Source organism: Emys orbicularis, chromosome 4 (assembly GCF_028017835.1).
Source record: "Emys orbicularis isolate rEmyOrb1 chromosome 4, rEmyOrb1.hap1, whole genome shotgun sequence".
In the NCBI taxonomy this organism is placed as follows: Eukaryota; Metazoa; Chordata; order Testudines; family Emydidae; genus Emys; species Emys orbicularis.
In genome coordinates this window covers 61,540,979-61,553,754 of record NC_088686.1, presented here as the reverse complement: position 1 = coordinate 61,553,754, position 12,776 = coordinate 61,540,979, and the positions used below count along the sequence as shown (strand labels likewise).

General features: G+C 44.9%; 1 protein-coding gene across 1 annotated transcript; it reads right to left on the bottom strand.

The window, feature by feature from the left end:
- Nucleotides 1-218: 218 nt before the first annotated feature.
- On the bottom strand, nucleotides 219-7,883 carry KNSTRN (kinetochore localized astrin (SPAG5) binding protein). Its single transcript, XM_065403297.1, has 8 exons — nucleotides 7,808-7,883; nucleotides 5,483-5,615; nucleotides 5,246-5,308; nucleotides 4,828-4,927; nucleotides 2,181-2,295; nucleotides 1,723-1,781; nucleotides 1,524-1,595; nucleotides 219-350 (listed from the first exon to the last, which is right to left on the bottom strand). Exons 1-8 carry the CDS (start codon nucleotides 7,881-7,883, stop codon nucleotides 219-221), a joined length of 750 nt encoding a protein of 249 aa, XP_065259369.1.
- Between the last annotated feature and the right edge of the window lie 4,893 nt (nucleotides 7,884-12,776).

The window sequence follows — 12,776 nt, the reverse complement described above, 5'->3', positions numbered from 1 at the left end:
TAGTTATGTTATGAAGGGGAACCTCCTATGGTGGAATGACTAATACATCTCTATTATGTTTATCCGTCCACTTAAAAAGGGGCTCTGGTGTACTCTGTGACCCATTAGTAACCTTTAATTCCTTTGTTTACAGTAAACTATGCTCCTGGATCAGAATCACACATATGTCATGAGAAGCTGATAAGAGCACCAACATGACAAAGATTAGTCCTTACTCCTCATGTGTCCAAGAGGAGCTCCACCTGACCAACAGTGGCAGCATACTCTTCTGTTTCTCTCTGAAAGGATGTCTGCTTCTCCAGGAAATTGTTTCGGTCATTCTCTGCCAGTTTCCACATAGTTGTTGCTGTCTATATGGAAAGAGCAAGTTAGTGCACAGTAGGGACTGTTACAAATATGTATGACTCCACAGAGGTGGCAGAGCTAAAAGCACACGGACTTATTGTAAGTCAAGCCACACCAGGAAGACCACTTTGCTTCAGCCCCATTTCTTGTCAGCGCCTTACCCCAAAGCATCAATTTCTTACTAAGACATCCTGTTCAAGCCCAGCCCTTGGTAACTTCAAAATGCCTGCTGATCAAGTGAGAGCACAACTAAGTAGTTTTTTTGTCTTCATCCAACTGAATCAAAGTTAATTCAGTAAAGACCACGGTTTAAGGAATCTCGGGTATTCTGAACTTACCATGCTAGCTGGCATAGTAGGAGTTCTCACCCTGAAGAGCCACTTCTGAAACACTGCTACATAGATAGCTGAAATTTGGCTAGGATGCTACCTGTGATAGTTATATGGGCATTATTGTAGCATCTGACACTTGGCAACCTAATTTATTTTTAAGACCCCCATAAGGAAGGTAAGTACTATTCTCCTTGTTGTACAGATTGGAAAGTGGGGCACAGACCAGATGACATGCCCAAGGTCACACCGGAAGTCTGTGGCAGAGCAGAGAGTTGGACCCAAGTCTGAGTTCCAGGCTAGTGCCCTAACTACTGGACCAGATTTTCCCCATGAAATCTAATGCATCATCCGTTGTGAATAGGGTCATGAGATCTTTAGTGACCCTAAGTAGCAGAAACTTCTCAGCACATATGTAAATTTGCACTTCCAGAACATTGCCGCCACCCTTTCCCACCATTCTGCGACACTGGTTCATTGCTATTTTCAGAATCATTAGCGTCCTGATGCACCCTTCGTTCTCTCTTGGAGGCCTCTCATTCCAGTTCTGACTACACTTAATCCAGTATAATCAAGGATAATCAGGATCTTCCAAGTTAAATTGGCTGTTAATTTCAATCACGTCACTGATTTAAACTGTAATCCCTTCCCATCTCTTTGGGGACTTAATACCATCTAGAATGTCCTTACTACATGCATATTTAGAATTGAAGACAGGAGGCAAGGTAAAAGGCCTGCTACAGTACATTAGTTTGCTTGAAGAGAACCCAGGAAAACCGAACTTCAGAATTTCAGCTAACCCCAGATATTCAATTGCCTGGTTTGGGATGAAGGAAAGGGTTGTCTTACCAGAAGCTCTTCTTGTTTTTCAGCCATTTGGCTGAATAGTCTCAGTTCTTCTTTAAGCTTCTCTGTCAGCAACTGAAGAAAAGTCCAAAGCATCTAGTTGATCCAGATTCTGCATCACACAGCAATTGCCTCTATCATCAATTTAAACTTCTAGTAAACAAAGTCTGTTTAACCCAATTCCACTCTGACAAGTTCTCACCATTGTCTGCTTCTGACACTCCTTCGTATCTTCTTCCTCCAAGATTTCGTTGCCTGTAACTGGTTTATAAATACTTTCATAAGCTTCTTTAGTAGTTACCCATGCAATTCCCCACTAGCTGTTAGACCTCACCTTCACCCACAGTATTAAGTCACTTCACTGCAGAATCAGCCTCTAAACTTACATTAAGAGCAAATCAAGTATTCTCGGGAGTTGTGAGTCTGGTTCTTCTGTAGTAAGCAGAGAGCCAGATGGAACAACTTCTCCCTTTCAGCCCAGAGTGATTAGTGTTATGCCAAAATCTCTGCTACACTGAAATCAAGAATGAATGTCACATGAGCTCCTTGGTTACAACAAAAAGGTCGCACCTGAAGAATCAGGGTACCAATTATCATAATGGGTGGAGATGGGGGCTAGCTCCCCATCTTATGCTCAGAACTGAAATAGTTAGTCCTTACCTGGATCAATATTTCTGCTTTCTAAAATCACCATACAGTTATCTTGAAATTTCTTCAGCTTTTGAACTTCTTCTTCCAGGACTTCATTCTTTTCTCTTAAGTCTTTTATAGTGCCCTATCAGTACCACACAAGTTAGAAGTCAATAAAGCCCCTAAAAAGATTCTTCCTGTTCCCTCCCATCTTCTTTCCAGTTAGCAGCCATACCTGCTCCCAATACATTGGAGATAAGTTCTTGGACACTGACTTAGTGCTCACCACTTTTTAATACTGACAGATCTGGAGCTGCCTGTAATAATTTACTACTATCTCTTGATTCAATTACTGTAGGCATATGTTGTGTTAATTCCTAACAAGTTGCTAATTAAATGCATCCCAAGGGAAGGGTGGAGGCGGCGCGACAGTAAATCTTGAACAGCCCGTCTCAGCAACCACTTGATGAACAGTGCTGGAGTTATTTGTTCTGGAGTGCTGGCTAGACCCCCTATTTACTTGCTAAAACAGGTTTATCCAGGAATGTCTCAGTCCCAGAGGAGAAAGCAAAACCTCAGAAGGGTTTAGAAACAGAAAGACCAGGTCTACAGTAGGAGCACTTGGCTGGTATAGCTATACCAGCATATTTTACCAGCAAAGCATTCCTAGTATAGACACAGCTTATACCAGTAAAACCACAGTTTTGCTGGTATAGCTTACTCAAGTACTGCCCCCCCTGCCCCGCAGAGAAATAAGCTATACCAGCAAAAGCCCAACTGCATCTACAGTAGGGGTTTTTGCTGGCATAGCTCTTCATAACCCTGACGGACATAGCTTTGCTGACAAGAGTTTATAGTGTAGACCTGGCCATGCTGTGGAGGAAGTCAAAATGTTAAGGGTCGGAGTAAGAGGAAGAGACTGAAGCAGAAACTATTGAGTGTAGGCAACAGACTGCTCCCCAAGAGATCAGTGGGTCTAGGGTAATATAGGCCTACTTAAGCTTTTAGGTAAACAAGACTTTTGTTTTAATAAATCTGATAATTTAATAATTAAAATGTTTTGTTTTACTCCTGGGGGAATTCTGCATCATGGAGAATTTCACAGAAATTAATGAAATTAATGTGTGCGCAGAATTTCCTTTCTTCCCACAGAAATGTGCTACAGTGCTGCTGGCCGCCACTAGGGGCCGCTGGACCCAGCAGAGCCCAGTTCACACATAGAAGAAATGGGTGGGGGGCAGGGGGAAGAGCTAGAGCAGAGGTCGGCAACCTTTCAGAAGTGGTGTGCTGAGTCTTCATTTATTCACTCTAATTTAAGGTTTTGCGTGCCAGTCATACATTTTAACATTTTTAGAAGGTCTGTTTCTATAAGTCTATAATATATAACTAAACTATTGTTGTATGTAAAGTAAATAAGGTTTTTAAAATGTTTAAGAAGCTTCATTTAAAATTAAATTAATATGCAGAGCCCCCCGGACCGGTGGCCAGGACCCAGGCAGTGTGAGTGCTATTGAAAAATCGGCTCGCGTGCTGCCTTCGGCACGTGTGCCATAGGTTGCCTACCCTTGAGCTAGAGGATTCCCAGCAGCTGCAGTTCCCCGCATGCCCGGAGGGAAGGAGACATGGCACGCAGGAAGCTCTCCACAAGCTTGGGACCTAGCATCAGGCTGTTTCTCCCACTGGATCGCTGGGCTCTGGAGGGGAGAGGGGCAGGTGTTTGGGCAGGGGGGCCTGCAGCTGGGCTCGGGAGAGGGGTGGTGGTGCAGGTATCTGGGACAAGTGGGCCCTGCAACTGGGCTCTGGGGGGAGGGGGTTTGGGTATATTGGCAGGGGGGAAAAGACAACCACAGCTGGGCTCTCGTGGGGAGGGGTTGTGGGTGTCTGGCCCCCCAGCTGGCTCTGGGGGAGGAAGGAGGCAGAGAAACAGTACACTGGGTTGTCATAGGGGTTTCTTTAACTCTACTCCTGGGGGACTGTGTGTGTGTGTGTGCGCGCGCGCATGCGGTATTGTTACAGACATACTTGCTGACAGGTATTTTGAAATAAATTTCCAAAATAATTGAAACTCGCGTGATTATATAGTGTTATTTTGACAAATAAAATTTGCAAAATTTTAAAATAGTGTGTGCAGAATTTTTATTTTTTTGGCACAGAATGCCCCAGGAGTATTCTTATGCTGTGTTCCCACTGTTCAGATTTAAGAACACTTTAAAAGAAGGCTGTTTTGTGTCACTGTGTTCACCACTGGTCACAGCTCCTGAAGGGAAGAACTGCAGGTACCCTAATCCAGTTGGATCTACTGAATAGTCCCACTTGGTAGTGTAGCCTACAGCCTGGTCTAAGAGTGGAAGAATCACATGATTTTGCCTGAGATGTGAAGGGTCAAGGCCTAAAAGCTAGAAAGATCAAGAGGCGACAGAGGTGCAGCTAGCCCTGAATCTTGACAAACTCATTGCCTTCTATTCCACATACTAGACCTAATAGCAGGCTTCAGTCACAGCTTTAAACAAGTAAATTGGGAGTGTGGTACATGGGAACAGAACTCCTCGTTGTTTTTATGGGAACAGAAGAGATCTTATTTGGACTCCATGAGCCACAGCATTATTCCCCACACAGCTCATAAAAGTATTACCAGATAATCTTTTAACAAGATGACCAGCCAAGTATTGCTTTTTACCTGTGCTCCTGCCAGCTTTGAGTGCAGTTGCTGTTTGGCTATTTCCAACAACTGGTTCTTCGTCTTTAGCTCTGTCTCCAATCTGTATCGGCTCAGGGGTCTGTCGAGAGTCACACATCACCGAGGATTTAACAAATGCCAGTTTATGGTTAGTATTCAGCTAAGCATATGGTTAAGACATGCTTCAGCCAGGGAAGTGTCAGACAATGTTCAGTGCACCTGCAGTAGTGTAGCTTCCTCTCTTGAAAGATGGAGTGCGCACTGAACTAACTACTAGAGTGTTTTGGGCTCCATGTATCCTGAGTTTATTGTTGGCCATCAGCACATATGGCCATACTGTTCATTGCCATACAAGGCTGGGCCTCATCAGGACAGCTAATAGTACTATTTGAGATAGGGTTTTTTTGCACCAACTTACCCTCGTGCAGTTGTTGCTGTCTTTTTAGAAAGAGGCTCCACTTTCTTGGTAGACCTACAGAGATTAAAAAGGTAGAAGTATTACTATCAAAGCATGTAGCATTTTGCCAAACCAACTATCACTTTAATAAAAGCCTGATTTTCTATGCATATTTTTTGCTATTGACTGGAGTACCTTTTGGACATTTTTAGATTACTAAAAACCTGAAGTTTATCAGTGCATGTATTTTTCATTTACCCTTGGTTTTTGGCTTTGAAGACACCATCCTCTGGAACATTTGAGCTAAAAGTGAAATTGGGATCTTTGCTGAATTCTGGCTCAACTGTTTTGTTGATACGTTGTTTCTTCGATGGAAATGGCGTCTGTGTGTCTGCAACAAGATACAAGCGTAACCAAACAATGTGAGGAACTAACAAGAGAAAATAGTCCTCCAACTTCCACATTAGCAAAGAAATCTTGAACTTTGGAGGAATCACTTGTATGTTAACATCTCCCTCTAACAAGATGTGAAGTAATGATGACTAAGTAGCACGCCGCACCCCATCCCTCCAAATTTTGAACAAGATACAGGCTCAGAATGAAAAATTTGTTACTTAAGCCCTGGATGGGCTATGGTAAGCAATTTTAGAATGTAGTTTACCATTCCAGCACTGGATGGGATAGCTTGACAGCCAGGTTTAATGACACAGACAGTCATTTCAGCATCAGACAGGTACACGAATACTGCTTTGAAAGTGAAAGTTGTTCAGTGTCAAATGAAGAACAGATCTATTTAACACTTTTAGGGTTAGAAGATCTAATTTGATGTTGCTTAAGCAACTCCAGACTTCTAACATTAAGATGAACGTCACACAAGGTCATGAGAAAGCTTGCTCTCTGAATATACAGTCAGACTGTATGTCATGATGATCTGGCCACTCTTTAACATCTTATATTTCCACTAATTATGTAGAGCCTTGTTCACACCAAGCGGTTTTGGAAGTTCAGCTACAGGCTAGCAATAGGAGCATTAATGCAGAGCAGCCACACATGGGTTTTGGCCATCGTATTGTTTTTACCTCCTCTGAGCAAAGTTAGGCAAAACTGTGGTTAAGATGACTTTACCTGGCTTATGCTGGCCCTACCAGTATTGCTAGCACTGGTGAGTTGCACCAGCACTAGACCAACAGTAGGAGAATTTTTGAAAAAGCTCAGCAATGATGCAAACTGATTTAAAAAAAATAACGAGATAACAAATGTGTGATAGCCATCTTGCTGTAAAATCCAAAGCGGAGCTGTGCGGTCAGCACTATGTGCTCTCCTGGGACTGATCTCACCTAGTTAATCCCGTAGCAAAACTAACATGCCTTGGCTCCACTATGTTTTTACAGAGATAGTTAACACACATTTGTTATCCCACAAACACATTAAAAACACAGGGAATGAAGACAAACCTAGGAGGCCAAGCATGGAGAGTTTCTGCCCAAAATACAAGTTTCAAGAGATTATGAACACATGAGGATGGCATGCTACGGGTACGTCTATACTTACCTCCGGGTCCGGCGGTAAGCAATCGATCTTCTGGGATCGATTTATCGCGTCTTGTCTAGACGCGATAAATCGATCCCGGAAGTGCTCGCCCCTCCGCGAGAGGAGTACGCAGAGTCGACGGGGGAGCCTGCCTGCCGCGTCTGGACTAAGTTCAAACTAAGGTACTTCGACTTCAGCTACATTATTAACGTAGCTGAAGTTGCGTATCTTAGTTCGAAGTGGGGGGTTAGTGTGGACCAGGCCTAAGAGTTTTCTATTTATCACTGTTACAGTTAAGGATGCAGAATAATTACAGGGTTTAATATTGGATGAACTATAATAGTTATTAGTAAGATTAAAACCATTCTGCAAATTAAAAACACCCATGATACTCATGGTTTTACTAAAAGATATTGACGAGCATTTATCCCCGATTCTTTAGAGAACAAAGTTAATGCTCTAGAAAGTTAAGACCTATGTCACCCTCTGAATCCAAAAGCCCCTCAATGCCATCTCTCATCAGCCTTCTTAAAGTCAAGTGCCCCGGGCCATTTTACTCCTAAAAATGGAAGGGGTTGTATTCTTTCCCACCAACCTACTTTGCAATAATAATGATAAATAATAAAATAAAAATGGACTCTTCTAGCACACCCTCTCCCACCCTATGTTTTACCAAAAAACAACTGGTTTTGAGACACAAACAGGTGCTCAGCCAATGAAAAGAGGGGTCTTGAAAAAGTAACATATTAATGACACACGAAGAGAAGGGAGTACCTGCGCAAGTGGAGAACCAGTGTTGACAGGGCCAATTCAATCAGGGTGGACGTAGTCCACTCCCAATAATAGATGAGGAGGTGTCAATTCCAGGAGAGGCATTTGCAAATTTAACATATTCATGTTTCACAATATAAGAGACCACATGTATTTAGAAGTAGGCAATAATACTTCGCTGCAGCTCAAAAGGCTCCGATCTCCCATCCTTGCTCTAAGGAAAGAAGGGAGGCAGAGGACGATCAGCAGCACCGCTGAGACATCCCCCGCTGTATCACTCACCTGGGGGGACGCTACGGGAGAGCGCTGTGGGGTGATGGAAGCTGTAGACCGGGATCCTGGAATTTTCGTTCTCCATGGCCGGCGGGTCTCTGCAGCGCGAGCCTGGACGCCAAGGCTGACGCGGGAAGGACGCGCTGATCAACTCCCAGGAGGCTTTTCCGGGGGGTGAGGACGGGAGATGCGTCCCCGAGCAGCCCAGCGAGCGTTTGGAAGCCCCAGGGGACGTTCCGCAGGGCTCGGCCAGGCCCGCGGGAACAGCACGGCCGCTCCGACCGTTTCGCTTTGCAACCGAAGCCCGAGCGTGTCGGACTCTAGGAAAGCGCCTCCCCACCCGAGAGCCGGGCCTGACCCGTCTCACGCGCCGCACAGCGCGGGAACGAAGGAGCCCCGGACCGGGTGCCGGCTCTCAGAACAGCGAGAGATAACAGCGACAGGCACCTCTCTAAGTAGGGGGCCGTTCCCGCTGCCGTTTGAAAATGGGAACGGCGACGGAAGGGCGGGGCGAAGAGGCGCGCAGGCGCAAAGCCAGCTGGCGGCGTCTCCATAGTGCGCAGGTACCGCCAAATGTGTGCACATGCGCAGTAGGGAAAGTGACGCCCCCACGAATTCATTGCCCTGAGCTGGGGCGGGCAAGTCGGAGACGCAGGGAACGTGTCCACAGGCACGTGCCCCCTTGGGTGGGCGGCGCCGCCTACCTTGCAGGGGTCTGCGCTGCGGCCGGGGCGCCGCGATGCTGCGTTATGGCTTGGGGGGGGAGGCGGCTTTCCTGCTCCGTGCTGCCCGGCGGCTGCGAGGGAGCTAAGGGCGCAGCAGGGCGGCCACCCGCACTCAGCCCTGCCCGGCCCCTCACCCTGCTGCGGACCCGCCCAGAGTTGCAGTAGCCAGCAGTGCTGTGGGGCTGGGGCTGCGTGGCGCTGTCTTGCCCCAGCGGCGGAGCTAAGCATAGGCAGACTAAGCAATTGTTCAGAGCAGGACAAGGGCCCCCCTCGTTTTTGGTTTGTGGGAAAGTGCAGTTAGTAACTTGTAGGGGATGGGGGGAATATTCCTGGTAGTGCTCCCACCAGGGCCGGCTCCAGGCACCAGGCACCCAAGCTGGTGCTTGGGGCGGCACCTGGAGGGGGGCAGCGCGGCGCTCGGGCCGCCGGGGAGAGCGGGGCCACAGCCGGGCTCGCCGCCCTCCCCCCGGCGCTCTGGCCGCCCTCCCCCCGGCTGCCGGGGGGAGAGCCGAGCCCCAGGCGGGGCTCGCCGCCCTCTCGCCGCCCTGCCCCCGGCGCTCTGGCCGCCGGGGGGAGAGCTGAGCCCCCGCCGGGGCTCGTCGCCCTGCCCCCGGCGCTCTGGCGGGGGAGAGCCGAGCCCCCGCCGGGACTCGCCGCCCTCCTCCCAGGGCTCCGGCCGCCCTGCCCCCGCTGGGGCTCGCCGCCCTGCCCCCGGCGCTCTGGCCTGGGGGGGAAGAGCCGAGCCCCCGCCGGGACTCGCCGCCTTCCTCCCAGGGCTCCGGCCGCCCTCCCCTCCTGCCCCCGGCCGCCGGGGGGAGAGCGGAGCCCCCGCCGGGGCTCGCCACCCTCGCTCCTGTGCTCCGGCCGCCCTCCCCCCGGCGGGGTCCGGGGGGCGGCCGGAGGCTTTTTTGCCTGGGGCGGCAAAAAAGCCAGAGCCGGCCCTGGCTCCCACTGACCTAGCACTGTCACAGGCTAGGCAGGGTAGCTGCAGGGAGGCAGGAGCAGAGCTGCTGCGAACTTGGGGTTTCCATTTCACAGGAAAATGGGCATTTTGAAATTTGTTTTCATTCCAAATTGAAAGAAAGCCGACTATTTTTGCAATTTCCTTCACAACGGATATTCTGAAAATGTTCCTTTTGTTTTGTTTTAGTTCCACATTTCAAATTTTATCTGTAATGTTTTCAATTGTAGACTATTTTGTATTATTTATACATTATTTTATTATGTGTTAAGAGGTCGAGGTGTGCATAGTAACTAGTGCATAACTTGAATGTCAACCTTTCCTTACACCACAAGCAGGACCTGAAGAAGAGCTCTGTGTTTCTCAAAAGCTTGACTTTTTCACAACAGAAGTTGGTCCAATAAAACAGTGGTTCTCAATCAGGGGTACCTGTACCCTTGGGGGTATGCAGAGGTCTTCCAGGGCACACATCAATTCATCTAGATCTTTGCCTAGTTTTACAACAGGCTACATAAAAATCACTAGCGAAGTCAGTGCAGTCTAAAATTTCATACAATGACTTGTTTATACTGCTCTATAATGTATACACTGAAATAGAAGTACAATATTTATATTCCAATTGATTTATATGATAATGAGAAAGTAAGCAATTTTTCAGTAATAGTGTGAGGTGACGCTTTTGTCTTTTTATGTCTGATTTTGTAAGCAAGCAGTTTTTAAGTTTGGTGAAACTTTGGATACACAAGACAACTCACACTCCTGAAAAGGGTACAATAATCTGGAAAGGTTGAGAACCACTGCAATAAAAGATATTACCTCACCTGCCTTATCACTCTAACACAAGCAGGAAACACTTTGATCAGTACTAAACTTAATGATTTCACAAATAAGAGAATATTTCAATTATTATGCATTGCAGCTGACATGGCATAATACAATATGTATATGCACTACTATATATATGGTATATACACAAATATATTGTGAACTACTACTGCTGACATGTTAGGAAATAACATGCAAATAATATACAAATGAAAATTAAAATTTGAAACAAAATTTAGATTTTTTTCCAAAATGAAATTTTTCATATTGAATATTTTTATGGGAAATTTCATAAAAAATGATACAATTTTTTGGGGGGGTGGGAAAGCTTTGTCAAAAACAGCTTTTCCCAGCAAAAAACTTCTGATGAAAATTTTCTGTTCAGCTTTAGTCACAGGGGCTGATGTGGGGGAAACAGTGCCGCAAGTGTTTACAATATGTGACAACAGTGGCCATCTGTTTTTTAACGATTTATTTTAAAATTATTTCAACAGATACAGTGATACACACAGTCCCCAAATAGTGGGAAATAATGGTACACTAGTCATTGGTATGAATATACAGGCATGAATTTGACCAATTAAGACTGAAGCACATTTTATGGACTCTTAATACTTCTAAAATCCTAAAAAATATGGTTTGTAATGGAAACTCTTAACACACCCAAAATTGCATTGTGGCTGTTGGTTGCCCCTAAAAAAGTGTGCTTAGAGGTCACAGACATATAACTGTATTTTTGAAAACTCCCTACTTAAAAATGAGAACTTGATCAGATTTTTCAGACACATTTCATATTTTCTCTCTCTCTCTCTCTCTCTCTCTCTCTCTCTTTTTTAACAAGCCAATCTTTTTTTCCCCAAACATCCTTTAGCTTATTTGCCTTTTAAGAGACCTCCAAGCCCTTTGGAACTCAGAGCTTGTCCTCAATATTTGAAGAAGGGTTGGTAGATAGTTTTAGCTTTTGCTGCTATTTTTTCTTTTTCTGAATATATAATGCAAGGCATTTCCATACTTCTAAATATTTATCTGGTTTATGTCTTCCTTCTTTTACCAAATCTGATAGATAAGCTTTTCTATTCAAGGATATCACATACTCTGGCATACCATTAGAATGAGTTACGTTTTTAAAATTAAGCAAGTATGTACCGGTAAGTCTTTGCAGGATCAGTGCCTGAGATAAAACACAGAGATATTGATTTTCTCACCACTGAGCCAAGACCAGCCTTGCTGCTACTAGTTTTATCAGGCTTTTGTTACAATTATAAGAGAAATCTCTCACAGGGGAGGTCTGATAGAACTGTTGCTGGTCATTTGAAATATTACATGTAGTTATTAACTTTATTGCTCTGTAACTTTGCACTAGTAGATACTGCTAAAGGATAGGTTTTTACATAATCAGCTCTTCCCTTAGGCCCCAATTGTGCAAGCTGATCTGTGCAGGTGTAAATCCTCTAGTTTAGATCAGCTTGCAGAACTAGGCCTTAGTTTTATATTTCAATCAGATGATTCTCCTCCTCCTCCCCTCCTTCCCCCGCACACACTTGTCCCACTTACACAATGATATGGGCAAAAAACAAAACAAAAAAAAGAGATATTTATAAAATCTGTCATTGACTTTCTGGAATGCTTATATCATATTTGCTGACATCATTTTCAGATGTGGGCTACAAATCATTGCAAACAATGAATATGAGGTCCCAATTTACAGAAGAACGAAGTCACCGTGTATTCTCAAGTCACTTTTTGTATTTATTACTGTAGAGCTGAAATGCAAGTTGTAGGTGCCATCCATATGGGATCTAGGCAAACATAAGATAAAATCAAATTGGAAAATTGAACCATATTAAATACAAACCAGAAGGTCCAGTGTTCCAACTTGAATTTCTTGCTTTTTTGAATTTCTTAGCTCTTGCTAACCTGTACCAGCCAACCTTGGTGAGTTTCCCAGATAGCTAATATGAATGAATAGATAGCTACAGTGTGCATATTGATGGATGGAAGCTCAGAGGTGCAAATTTCCTCGTGCTGATGCCATAGGAAAACACATTAGGCATGTACAACATAAAACAAATCACAATATTCATAGCAAAGGCACAAGGTATCACGGTGTTCAGGAAAGTTAGTCATAAATATTTATTTTTATGCTGACTTTTAGAGAGAAAGCTTTTTCGTATTGTAACAGAATAAAGACAACGTTTTGTTTTTTTTCTGGTAAAGAAAAAAGTAAAATTCAAGATACAGCAGATACGCCAACTTTAAAAATATTTTTACATTTTTGCCTGGGATAGAAACTAGCTATGAACATGAAACACAAGCTGCCCAAGTCACAGAGGACAAGGGGATGGCTTTCTGTCAAGGAAAACCCCACATTGAAGCAGTGTCAGAAGGAGTTCTCTCCAGCAAAACCAGCTGAAATCCTGATCTGAAAGATATTTGGGGCTGGATTATATAGTCTTCTCGTTGAAGA